The 13,461-nt window shown below is 44.1% G+C and overlaps 1 protein-coding gene across 1 annotated transcript; it reads right to left on the bottom strand.

Annotated features, from left to right (window-relative positions):
• Positions 1-2,487: 2,487 nt before the first annotated feature.
• HELT (helt bHLH transcription factor) lies at positions 2,488-5,322 on the bottom strand. The gene is made up of 4 exons (XM_044449929.1): positions 5,296-5,322; positions 4,583-4,687; positions 4,133-4,229; positions 2,488-2,975 (listed from the first exon to the last, which is right to left on the bottom strand). The coding sequence occupies exons 1-4, from the start codon at positions 5,320-5,322 to the stop codon at positions 2,488-2,490; spliced, it is 717 nt and encodes a 238-aa protein (XP_044305864.1).
• Positions 5,323-13,461: the final 8,139 nt, after the last annotated feature.

The raw sequence follows: 13,461 nt of genomic DNA, 5'->3' as shown, positions 1-13,461 counted from the left end.
ACCTCCCCAACTGCTCATCTCACCAGGTCTGGATAATCCATGTGCAACATAGCTAATTGTGAAAATGAAGTGGGATGAGACTGGCACTTGCAGGATAAGGAAAAGCCATGTGGCTTCTTTTCCTTCCTTGAATGTGTGAATCCTATCTCTATAAGGCAGCTTGAAAAGTTTAACTTTGCCCCCACCGGTTGGCCAATGCACTTGCATAAGATGCACAAACATCCAAATGAATATGTGGTAAATTAACTGCATATGGTTTTCTGCAACCATCCATTCAACCTAAATTCAGAACAAACTGCATGGATGATGCAAACTGATTCCAGGCCCCTGGTTTTAATTCCATTAGTTTTACTTTCTCTAGGTCTGGCATTCTCAGACTCAGTTAAATGCACAGAACTATTTCCTCCCTTCATCAAAGAAATATGATGCAGCCAATGGTCATGTCACATGCAGACAGAGAGGTTAGAGCCCTGGCTCCTCATGGAAAGAGAAAAGGTTTATCATTCCTCAGTCCCAGCATGCCTCATCTTGGCTCCCACTGGCATAATTGTTTCTACAATTAATTAGTAATACTAATACTGATATCTAATTACTAATACTAATTCTTATTAGTACGAACATCTCTGGATTCAGTATGTGCATTGTATATGCAAGGAACTTATTTTTCTGGACTTTGGCATAGGAGAAGGGTTTATTAGCAGGTGACTGGTCCAGCACCCAGTAAACAGGGCCTAAAGTGCACAAAAAATGAAGAAAATGTTATATTGGCAGCAGCAGTAACCAATGAAATCAGACTGACAGGTAAAATGGGAGTGTGGCCATCACTTCTGTAGCTCATAGCCAGCTGCCTGTGTCAATAGAGCTGCTGTGAGCCTGGCTGAGCAAGCCCCATTCAGTGGGTTGTGGTCCTTGCTCTCTTCTTTGCTGATGCAAGTGACTGCATCTTCTCTTTCCCCTCCCCTCAGTGTTTCTTTCTGAAAGTCCACCCTCCATGGGGGTAAGGTGTTAAAAAACCTCAAATTGAATAAACAGGACACTATTTTTTAAGCTCCCTGCCCATTGGGGCTAGTGGAAATTAGGGAGAAAAACAGGTTGGAATGCTTGAACCCTGCTGCCATGAAGTGCTAGGTACATTTCCATTAAAGAAAACTAACACCCTAAACCACATTTGTCCAGATTAAAAGAACATGTGGTTTGAGTCTGTTTCTCTCCCCACTTTGAGTTAGCTGCTGACTGTAGCTGGCCACTTGCTGCTGCTCCTATCTAGTGCAATTGTTTTATTTTTCCAATCAAGGAGCCTGGTAAGTTGCTGCGACTGTAGCGGTCCTTGCTTTGGGTGATTTATTTGTTTTAAAAATGTGTTGATTTTGCAGGAAAGAGGAAATTTTGTTTCAGGTTGATGCATGGAAACACATTATGGTGAGTTTAAATGGATTGTTGTGAGAGTAGAATTTTGCTTTAAAGGATTGGGAATGAGAGTATAAAGGATTGGTAGTGAAACTTAATGTGGGGGAGGTTAAGGACTGGTGGTGAGGATGAGAGGTTGACCCCTTGGCTTGACCTCTGCCTGCAGCCTGCTCTCTTCTCTTGCACTCAGAGGAGGCGCCAACCACCACTAGGTGTTCCTATCAAGTCAGTGACAATGCTCCCATTGATTTGAATAGGACAGTGGCCATTGCCATTTGACATGGACTCCTCCCTGATCTTTTAAAAGTGGTACAGCTTCTACACCTCTTAATTCTTGCCTTAAAATGTTTTTCTTTAAAAATAAACACAAAGGGCATGCAGCTTTAAACCATCGCCACCACTAGAACAAATGTCTAGAACATTTCTTCAGTGTAATAACCAAATTTCATTTCTGAGAAGCTCTCTGTGTCTGCATGAGCAGTGTTGGAGACACAAGGGGTGGTGTCCTCCCACCAACAGCAAGGTTTAGCTTAAAACTCCTATTGCCAAAAACAAAGCCCCAAGAGGGCATTTCAACCTTTTGCAATATGAGTGCCCAGGAACTGTACATAAGCCAAGAAACCACCAAAGTTTGGTGGTTAGGGGAAAGAATTGGGGCCTGCTGGGGAACCCCAGAACTCCATGTTCAAAACCCCAGAAGGCTGAATTGGGCTCCCTGATTTAAGGTTAGCAGAAGAATGAATAAATAAACACGGCAAACATATCTCAGGCTGACCACACTCTGAATCTTTTCCAGCAGTACATCTTTATTTCACCTCACTCCATACCTATGTACATTTGTAGAAGGGAACCTGTGTGCAAGATGATTTATTCTCTTCAGATCATATAAATATGTATTACCCAGATGGCTTTGGCACTGCCTGGCCTTAGAAGATTTTCTGTGCCTTTATATGCAATGTGGCAGGGAGTAGCTTGGGAGTCGGATGGCACTGGGAAGGCAAAGACCATACATTTCCCTGTGCAGCCCTTAACAATACAGGAACCTTCTTTGGATAACAAGCCACCAATCCCAGGTGCAGACTATAGTGTAGATGGGTGCTGGCTAACAGGTAGGCTGAATGCATTGGGGTGGGAATGACCTATCAGGTTGAGGTAGTGGCGGTCCAGGCCTTGCACTGATGACAAGAAAGTGCTGCGCTGTTGTCCAGGGCTGGCAAGGGGCACAGCAGCATTGGGAAGGTAAGGAATACTGGGGCTCCTGACAGAGCCATGCCAGGAGAAGTGCCCATGCCCAGTTCCCTGTGGGAAAACTGGGTCATTGGTGCTGTGAGCCAAGCAGTCTGGAGCTGGTGGAAGTTGACAGGAAAAGTCTGGCTCTGGAAGAGATCCTATTGAGGTCAGGATGGGTTCCGCAATGAAGCGAGCCTTTGATTGCAAGAAAGCCAGAATCCGCGCGTATTTAGTGTCTTTGGTCTCCATCCGTTCCACTGTGGTCAGGTAGTGAACTAGGTTCTTCATGCACTCATGGTAGCCATAGTGAAAATAGTTGGCAAATTCAGCTAGAAGCTCTGCTGGAAGGAAAGAAGGAAGGAAGGAAGGAACCAGTGATTATGCCCTGTGGCTGGCAATGAAATACTACAAAGATCTAAAAGGACCAGACATTTGAACAAACCAGCAGATCACGGAAATTAAAAGCAACAGCAGTTTAGTAGGTCATCACAATTGAAAATCTGGGCATTATTCATATAAGCCCTTGCACCACTTAAGGACACGTGACACTTTGCACAGCTGTAGTGGGCTCTAGTCCACAAAAGCCTGGGCCACAATAAATATCTTATTACATTATTATTATACATTATCAAAGTCTTCAAGCCCCTTGTTCAGCAAGGCACCAGAATTGCTTTATTGAATCAAACTAAATGTCCAATCAGCCTAGTACCATGTCTCCAGCAGTGGGCACACTTGAATAAGCTCACAGGCTGGGCATAACATAATAAGCCTGTAGGCTTGCCTCAAACAACCAATTACCTCTTGTTATGGATAGTTTACCTGCTATGGATTCGTCTAATCCCAAAAGCAAAAGCAAAAATGCAATGTAAAAAACTGTCCAGTGATCACTTCAGTGCATGGACCAGCCTCTTCTGCTTGCCAGAGTGGGGCATATCTTTGGACGGTTCATGCTGACAGGCAGGGAGCAGTAAAGAGGTGCTGGAGGTAGGGCTCAGTATGCATAAAGGTCTGCCCACCCCCCTCCCCACGAGCTTGCTAGCTACCTGCCTCAGGTATTGTTGCCTCACCAAAGTCAAACTAAGACTTTTCTATGCACAGAAAAGCAAGAGGACATTTTGTCCTTTGGCTGAGGCAGAAAAATGCCTTTAGCTGGCCCTGGCAAGCTACGAACAGTTACAAATGAGAAACTGAGTCTGGGAGCTCGTCGGACGCCTACAGGTTCACAGGATCCTAGCAGCGGGATCCTAGCACTTTGGCCCTGCAAAGGGAGCGTGCCCATCACCTATCTCCTCTGGTGCAGTGGGCTCCAATTCTTTTTCTCTCCAGCCCTTGCCAGGATCCCCTTTACAGCTCAAGGAGTTTCAAACGAGAGGTGGGTTTCCGCAGCACCGAGTGCGTCTCCAAACCTGGCCCGCAGCCCCCGGGAAAAGAGCCCTCTGCGGCGCCTTGCGCTGCCAAGCGCGGGGAACGCACGGGCGCAGCCCCGCGCGCCTACCCTTTTCTCTTCCCCGAGGGAAATCCGCAGAATGAAGGGCCCGCAGGTACTGGACGGTCATCTCCAGGATCTCCGCTTTCTCTAACTTGCCGGAACTCTGAATTGTTCGAGAGAGAGGGGGGGGGGGAGCGACACGTCAGGGAGCGTTTTCTTGAACCCGGGGCAACGAATCTCGCGCGGATTAACATAAGAAACATGCAGGAAGAAAAGACCGTGGGGTTTTCCGCCGAGATCATCAGGAACCGTTCGCGTGATGATTGCCCAAGATTAGATTGCCCTCCACTCCACTTCCTCGACGCAACAAGAGGAGCGGTCGCCCTGGGCATGCCCACCTATCCATCCGGCTTCCCCTCGTATCCGAGGAGACGCAAAGCGCAGCTCTATCGTGCGTTCTTCGGGGATAAACACGCACACGCATACGCATGCAGGCACACATGCTCAGACACACACCTGTTTTGCCAGTGCCATTGGCACCGTTTTGCCGAGTTCGTTGAGACACCGGTTGATCCGATCCCGCCTCCTCTTCTCGATCACTTTGTGGGAAACCGGAATCCTCTGGAGAACAAATTAGTGGCAGAGAATCAACACACGTGTCGCGCGGCAAGTCGAATGGGCACAAAAACGCAAAGCGGCCCACAGCTTTTAGTCTCTTGTCATCGCTGCTAAACACGACAATGACCTCTCTCCAGGAACTTACCTGCCTTTCAACAACCCACCGCTGTATAGCTCGCCTTAGAACTGTTCTTAAAAAGTGAGGGACACGCGTTTTCTCGAAATCAAACTCGCCAATCGCTGATGACACGCTGGAGAGCAACACGCCGCTTCCCCAAAACCTAATCTCTCAACAGCATTCCTGCGGCTGGAGATCAGGTGATGTCCCATTACCTCCCGATGGGTCATGATCACAAGAAGGCAAAATACGAGGCAAAACCTCAAAAGGGTGCTGACATATAGGATGCTCCAATAAGCGATATGAAATATTAAGATATGGAATGCCAACTTTCTGCATCTCAGCAACCTCCCCCCTCCCCTTCTTTTGCCTTTCTGAGCAGGTGCTACCACTTCCTCTCTGTACAAGCTCGTGTAGTAAGGGGGATCAGATCCTCGGGAGGAGGTCGAGCCCGGCTCCAGGGCGCAAGGGAGAGGCGGGAGCTCCAACTCACTTTTCGTTCCTTCAACTTGGAAGCCATCGTGGCAAGAAACCGCTGGGAAAATCTAAGGGAAAGTGGTCGATGTCCTTTCTTAAGTGGCCCAGGTGGATTGCAGAACCCTGACTTCCAAACAGTGGCTTATAAAGCGATCATTTCTGAAGGAGAGGGGGCTGGGGGGGCCGTAATATTCATGACCTGGCTGATTCCATAGGATTAGGGAAAGTAGCATTAAGAGGAGAAGGCATGCATTAAAGATCAGTTTTTTAAAATGTGTGCATGTTCGTGTTTTTTCTCTCCCCTGTAGTCTAGGGGCGGGTGGGGGGGCAACGACAGATCAGCTTTGTCACTCCACGTGGCCCTTCAAAGGACACGTGATCACCCCCCCAAAACATTTGCATGGCAACGGGCAGCGCAGGGCTGAGGGAGCAATGAGCTGAGCGCAGTGGCGCGCTGGCAGGCTGTGAAACACAAGCTCCCTTCTTTAAGGCCCAAAACGCCTGGTCGGTCTCTCACACGACCGCCTGTTTACAAATCCCAGGCACCCCTCACCCCCCCATTACCGCCGCCCCCTTCCCTGTCCAAGCGCTGACTGCATTTTAAAGCCTGTCCAGAGTCATTAAAGTAATTAAGTAAGCCCTTAATAGGCTGTTCCGCCCAGTTCAAGGAAGAGCCCTTGGAGACGGAGTGGGTCCGTTTGTTCTCAGGCTTTTCTCACACGACTTGGTGACACGTCCATCTTTATGAGAGATGGCAGCGAGGCTTTTTTGTTTCTCCCGCTTTATGTGGCGGGGACACCCCGGCAGGTGTGGGGACTGGAAGCTGGCACGAGATCCCCCCTCCTTTTCAAATTTCTTTCCTCCCCTCAGCGGACCCAGGGAGGCTCCCTCAAACCTTTGGCACACGACGGACCTTTTTGTGTGGTGTGTGTTTCTCGAGGTTGTTATTTTTCCCTCCTCCTTCCCCTCCCCCTTTGGAGAGGCTCAATTTGTAGCCTATTATCCTATAGGAAAATGTCCCATTGAAGACTGTGAATGGTTTCATTGGGCCTAAATTTTAATAATGCGGGTCAAAGAAAAGAGGGGCAAAATAAAGAGGGGATCGCAGCTGGTCTGAGAGTGCATTATGCGGTGTCACCTGCGAGAAGGGTCGCCTACAGACCCCCTATTCATTTGCCTAATTTTGGTCAATTTAACAAACTTCAGGAGAAATTATTGTGGCATTGTTAGGGAGGGTAAAGCTTTCTGATCGAATTAACAGCATGTTTTGATCCGGTAAATGTCATTAGAAAGAAAGAAACAATCGCGTTTAAAGGGGCTTGGAGTGAAATGCGCCAAGTGGAGACGCCAAAGCGCAACGCTCACAAAGGGAGCAAGTAACTGCCACAGGGAACTTTTGTACACGCACATTGCTGAAGTTTTTACACAAAAAGGCATTATTTCATACTTGAATACGTCTAATCCAACAATTGTCTATTTTCTGCAAACATATTTTCACAGCATTGTTAACTTTTTTCCTAGGGCCTCTGTTCTGGCAGCCGCGTTTCTCGCCTTGAGGACGCAAAGGGCTGTCTTTTTGGGGGGCAACAAGTTTGTCTCGGGGGGAGCCAGGGGGGAATAATGGAGCTTGGGGAAGTCGCTTGCTTTCTTTTGAAAGGCTTGAAGAGGAAAATATCGAAAACACACAAACAAGAACTTGAGGAAATTAGCTAAAATAGTGGGTGTATCCCTTCCCTCTCCAAAGCTTCAGAGCGCATTTTCATGTCTCTTTCAGCTTTCAAGGCACTTCTTCGTTACCAGCACAGGGACTCCCCCCAGCCCGCAAATAAGCCCAACTTGCACCTCGACTAACGGAATAATAAATGCAGCTCAGAATAGGGTTATATCTTACACATTCAAATAAAAACATCACCTCGATTTTGGAGATGTGTGTCAGTACCCAGACTTCACTCCATTTCATCACAGAAGCGGTGCATGCTCCGGAGAAATATTATGAACGTGTTTTCGATCTTGGAGCTATGGCTTCAGGGACACATTTTTGCAAATGTTCTCCTTTCTTTTAAAAGAGATTCATGTTCTCTTCCCTGGTTTTTAGAATTTTGTTTATTTGTTTGTCCTTTAGTTGCGAGGGGAAAAACAGTGCCATTTAGGTCTTGGCTGTTTTTTAAAATTTCATTTTGGGATCACAGTAATGACAAAATGCAAATTGAGATTATTGTCTCATGGCAGTCTTGTTTTTAATGAGCGTTCGCGTCTTCATGTTTTGTCTGCAACCTGTTTTGTCTACAACCTTGGTGGGTGACTAAACAAACCCCTGCAAAATGTTCTCAGAAACTGTGCGTGCCTTGCACCGTCCAGCCGGGGGACGCTCCTGAGTGTTGTTCTGCTTGCAAGAGATACTCTTTCAGAAGGCTGGTAGGTTTCAGTATATTCAGTGCTGCACAATGGGATTAGAAACTAACCGTTATCATCCAAATTAACTAAACTGTGAATAGTAAATGTGGGAGCTTTATTTCTCTCTCTCTCTCCAGCCAGTGGAAATGGAGTTGATCCTCTTACTGTCTGTGTTAACCGCCAGCTGCAGGCACCTGCAAGGCAACTTTTTTTTTTAATACCACTCAACTTGTTTATTTGCTTCTTTTTCCCTGCTGGAGAATTGTGTCTCTGCCAGGACAGGCTCGGATGAGGCGCAGGTTCAGGCTGGCAATGAAAACTAGAAAGGACACATGCAAAGTGGATATGACAGGGGTGATGGAGCTAGAGTGCTGGAAACGTTATGGCGTATTAAGGGGAGATGTTTGCTTTTACTTCTGATTTCTAACGTTACATCTCTGCTCAGACTAACAATGCGGCTTCAGACATACATTATTAGCTGCTTTGGAAAGCTCTTGACACATTTCCAATTGGAAATTTGCAGAGATATAAGAGCATTTATCTACCTCTCCAAAAGGAACTATTTTATTTGTCACAGGCAGGAATGTGCCCAACTATCAGTCAACTAGAAATGGATATTCCACCCGCCCCCTTCCCTATGCTAGGATTACTTTAAAAAAAAACGTGATTTTTTAAAAGCACTTTCTTTACAGGAACTATTTACACTGAAGATTTATCATAGATATAGTTCTGGGAATACTCTATTTTCTTTTAAGTACATAAAGTAAAGTTGGAAGAGCACAGAGAGATGAATGAGAATCTGTTCTTTCCTTTCCCTTATGTATAGGTTGAAATGCTCAATATGCTGACTGAAGTAGTCACTACTGTATGTAACTTCCTTGCTTCTGAGGAAACATATACAGAATCCAGCTTCATGCTTGACACTAGCATTAAAGCACTAACACAAGTTAACCAATACCTATAGGCAGTTGTATAATTTCATACACAAATAAACATTAATAGAACAAGTGCCCCCATGTATGTACAGTTAGTGGCTTACAATTATAGCTGAAACCTCCTTCTTCAGAAATTATTTTGTAATATGCCCAACTTTGCTATCCATATGTTGGCAATAGGATCACCACACAAAAACATGAAGGAGGCTCTTCCAATCCCCTTCACTGCTGTCTCTTTTTACTGGACCTGATCCTGCTTCTATGGTGTGCCTATTTATTTATTAAATTTGCATCACATCTTTTTCCTTCATGGAACCCACGGTGGCATATCTGAGCTTCCCAGGTGGTCTTCCATCCATGTACTGAACACACCCAGATCAGCTTAGTTTCAGCAAAGAGGCTGCCTCATGTTCCTTCAGACTGGGCCAATGTTCTACGGACCCATTCACAGGTGTATGTGTGTCAAATGGGATTGGTCCCATTAATGAAACACTAATTTAAAACAAGTTGGGACCATTCCTGTCGTTCACAGAACAATTTCAGTGCACGTTTTATGGTGTTTATTGCATGCCGTGATTAAAATAAATCGAACCAAAAGTCCAGTATCCCAATCCAATGAATGTTTAGTTAGAATTAAGTTCCACTGAGTTCAATGGAGTTTATGTTCAAGCAAATGTGCATACAATTAGCACATATTGAGCTGAAATATATTATGCTTTGTTTTAAATGCAGTCTTTGCTTGTACTTTATTCTTCCTGCCCTTTTCTACATTGCAGTCCGTGTGTGTTTGTGTGCATGGGGGGTATTAAACATTACAACCCAAACTATATCATGCCTAACTTAAATTCCATTGTTTTCAGTTGGCCTGCTTTAAGCAAGACTAACATTGGATATGATTCAATGTGAGTATGATCATACCTTAATTATGCATAAAAATTATAAACTACAAAAGTGAAATAGTTTTTGGTGTTGCATATGTAAGTGCTTGAAATATGTTTTGCTTCTATGTGCTATTGCCTCTGTAAAGCAAGTACAGTAATAATTAGTTTGTTGCTATAAATTATCAGCAATTAAGTATCAACATAATTATAACATATGACTTATGGTATCAATTATAATGCATTATGCAATTCTTCATAGAACTAATAATAATTTCTACACAAGCAAACTTAAGTGCTGTACTTTGATAGTGTAGAGTATACTAATCATCTGTAGGTTAGTAACAAAGCACATTCTTGATGCCAGGCTGTGTTCCCATAATATTCTCAAGTTAAATCATCTCAAGCACAACAGGAGACCCTGACAAGCCACTGTCATTGAAAACAAAATGTACTGGGCTGGATGGACCTTGGTCCATATAACTTGGTATAAGGAGACTTCTTATGCAGCCTCCCCTAAATAGTGTCTTCCAGATGTGTTGGACTGCATCATTCCCAAGAGTCCAACACATCTGGAAGACACTATTTAGGGAAGGCACTATTTAGTCCAAGATATATGGACCAAGGTCATCGTTCCCAGCCAGCCAGGAATGATGGCATCTGTAGTCCAACACATCTGGAGTGCTCCACGTTTAGGAAAAACTACCTTATACTATATAATATATGTCCATGGTACAACTAATGCAAGCCAAGTTGCAATGCAGCATTTAATCAGTTACAAACATTCTCTCGTACTGTGTCAGGCCATTGCCAGTACATCATTGCATGTTTTCCCTAGGTCACCTAATTCTATATCCTGGGTATCTGCAATTGAGGAATGGAAGTTTCATATCTTCTGTTGAAAGGCCTAAAGAGTAAAAAAAGAAATATGTTTAAAGAGCACTTAGGAGTTTAAAGTGCACTTAGGGGTAGGTGGGTGGAATTACACCAAAAGGAACCTGAGCTCATTGCAACTAATTTCACGAAAGTTCCAACCTAGGCAGTTTCTGAAGTGCTGAGCTTTCCCTGTACTCCTTCCTTAAATTTGAAAGAAGCATTAGTAATATAGAGTTTTTTGCTTGTTTACTGTGGTAGGTATTTGTTGTTATAAACTAATTCTCTATCAGATGCCTATATAACACACAAAATATTTTAAGGAGACAATACAGAAAGAGTATATTACTGCTAAACTAGCCCTGTTAAAGCAGCCCAGCATTGTGTTGCAAGTTTCCAAATCCATGCTGGAAGAAAAATACCTTGCAGTGACTTCAGGAAGTGCTTAAGCTCAGATTTTGGGGGACCTCCAGATGAAAACTGTTCCAGAGTTAGAAATCAATAATAATGCTTATGTGTCTGCTCTTTATCATTGCCTGTGATACACAGAGGCATTAGCAAGAGCTGTATTTATTGGACTGCAAATACCATGATGACAGACTGTAAGCTCCTAAAGTATGCAGTGATATTATTTAATATTGTGGGCTCTTTGCTTTTTGTTGATCCACATCTTCTTCCAATTTTGGATCAGAACTGCACCCAGTAAAGTTGTGGATTAAATTGTTTAGTTTTAGAATGAGGAAAGCCAAGTATGAAAAAATAATGAACTTGATTTTTTGCAGTGTGACAAATGTCCCCTAGATAGATAAAGGGATTCACAGAAAAGCCACATTTCAAAGGTAAATCTCAGGATAATAGACCCCAAGGACTCAAAGTATTTATTGTACAAAGAAGGTAATGAGTAAACACTCATAACCATAGGTGTATCTGACAAGGTGAGATCAGTCCCACAGAACCTATAGGTCTGCCATAAAGGTATCTTCCATTTTCACAGTTACAGGTTAGAGTTATCTACTTTGTAACTACAGAGTTATTTATTTACTTTCTAGTTGCTGAAGAGCAGCTACTTAACTGAAAGTCTGGATACTTTTGGAGGTAATTTGCATATTTACATATGAGAACTTATTTATTCATGCATGGTGGGTTGCTAGATTTGCATTTTCCCTCTTCCCCCACATGCCATATAAATGTGTGTCCAGGGCCTCACTGACTGCTGAATGTGTGAACCAGTGCCTAGAGAACTCAGTACTGGTTACACTGCCACAGAATGAAGAAACACCAGAGAATGTAAAGCTCCATACATAATGTGAGAACACACAAGCTCCCAGTTGTTGCTAGTTGCAAAGTCACATTCCACCCATCGCGACCCCATGGACAACATTCCTCTAGGCTCTCCTATCCTCCACCATCCCCCAGAGTCCACCTAAGCTCACACCCACTGCTTCAGTGACTCCATCTAGCCACCTCATCCTCTGCTGTCCCCCTTCTTCTTTTGCCATCTATTGTTTCAAGCATTAGGCTCTTCTCCAGAGAGTCCTTCCTTCTTTGGCCTAGGTGGTCAAAGTATTTGAGTTTCATCTTCAGTATCTGGCCTTCTAAAGAGCAGTCAGGGTTGATCTTCTCTAGGACTGATTGGTTTGATCGCCTTGCAGTTCAAGGGACTCACAGGAGTCTTCTCCAGCACCACAATTCAAAGGCCTCAATTCTTTAGCACTCAGGCTTCCTTATGGTCCAACTTTCACAGCCATACATTGCAGCTGGGAAAACCATAGCCTTGACTATACGCACTTTTGTCGGCAGGATGATGTCTCTGCTTTTTAGTATGCTATCTAGATTTGCCATAGCTTTCCTCCCAAGGAGCAAGCGTCTTTTAATTTCTTGGCTGCAGTCACTGTCTGCGGCAATCTTGGAGCCCAACAAATAAAATCTGTCACTACCTCCATTTCTTCCCCATTGGTTTTCCAGGAAGTGATAGGACCGGATGCCATGATCTTAGTTTTCTTAATGTTGAGTTTCAAGCCAACTTTTGTGTTCTCCCCCTTCACATGCATCAAGAGGCTCTTTAGTTCCTCTTTACTTTCTGCCACTAGAGTGGTATCATCTGCATATCTGAGGTTGTTGATATTTCTCCCAGCAATCTTAATTCCAACTTGTGATTCATCTAGCTCCGCCTTTCTCATGATGTGCTCTGCATTTAAGTTCAATAGGCAAAGAGACAGTATACAGCCTTGCTGAACTCCTGTCTCAATTTTGAACCAATCAGTGGTTCCATGTTCAGTTCTTACTGTTGCGTCTTGATCTGCATACAGGTTTCTCAAGAGACAAATAAGATGGTCTGGTACTCCCGTCTCTTTAAGAACTTGCCACAGTTGTGATCCACACAATCAAAGGCTTTAGCATAGCCAATGAAGCAGAAGTAGATGTTTTTCTGGAACTCCCTAGCTTTCTCCATGATCCAGTGTATGTTGGCAATTTAATCTCTAGTTCCTCTGCCTCTTCGAAACGCTGTCTGTACATCTGGTAGTTCTCGGCCACATACTGGTGGAGCCTAGCTTGTAGGATTTTGAGTATAACTTTGCTAGCATGTGAAATGAGTGCAATGGTGTTTGTTCGAACATTCTTTGGCATCACCCTTCTTTGGAATAGGAATGTAAACTGACCTTTTCCAATCCTGTGGCCACTGCTGAGTTTTCCAAATTTGCTTGCATACTGAGTGTAGCATTTTAACTGCATCTTCTTTTAGGATTTTGGATAGCTCAGCTGGAATACTGTCTCCTCCACTAGCTTTGTTGTTGCTCAGACTTCCTAAGGCCCTTGTAACTTCACATTCCAGGATGTCTGGCTCAGGGTCAGCTACCATCCCATCATGGTAATCAGGGATGTTAAGATCTTTCTTGTATAGTTCCTCTGTGTAATCTTGCCGCCTCTTCTTAATCTCTTCTGCCTCTGTTAGGTCCCTGCCATATTGGTCCTTTATCATGCCCATCTTTGCATGAAATGTTCTCTTCATATCTCCAATCTTCTTGAAGAGATCTCTGGTCCTCCCTATTCTATTGCTTTCCTCTTTTTCTTTACACTGTTCATTTAAGAAAGCATTCTTAT

The sequence above is a fragment of the Varanus komodoensis genome, unplaced genomic scaffold (assembly GCF_004798865.1).
Source record: "Varanus komodoensis strain SLA01 unplaced genomic scaffold, ASM479886v1 scaffold61, whole genome shotgun sequence".
Lineage (NCBI taxonomy): Eukaryota > Metazoa > Chordata > Lepidosauria > Squamata > Varanidae > Varanus > Varanus komodoensis.
The sequence above is the reverse complement of the archived record's forward strand: the minus strand, read 5'-3'. Positions and strand labels throughout refer to the sequence as shown.

Coding starts and splice junctions, on each gene's coding strand:
- HELT (XM_044449929.1), bottom strand. CDS start 5,322: ATGGCTTCCAAGTTGAAGGAACGAAAA. Junction 4,688..5,295: donor CCAAGTTGAAGGAACGAAAA/GTGAGTTGGAGC, acceptor TTTGTTCTCCAG/AGGATTCCGGTTTCCCACAA. Junction 4,230..4,582: donor CAATGGCACTGGCAAAACAG/GTGTGTGTCTGA, acceptor CGAACAATTCAG/AGTTCCGGCAAGTTAGAGAA.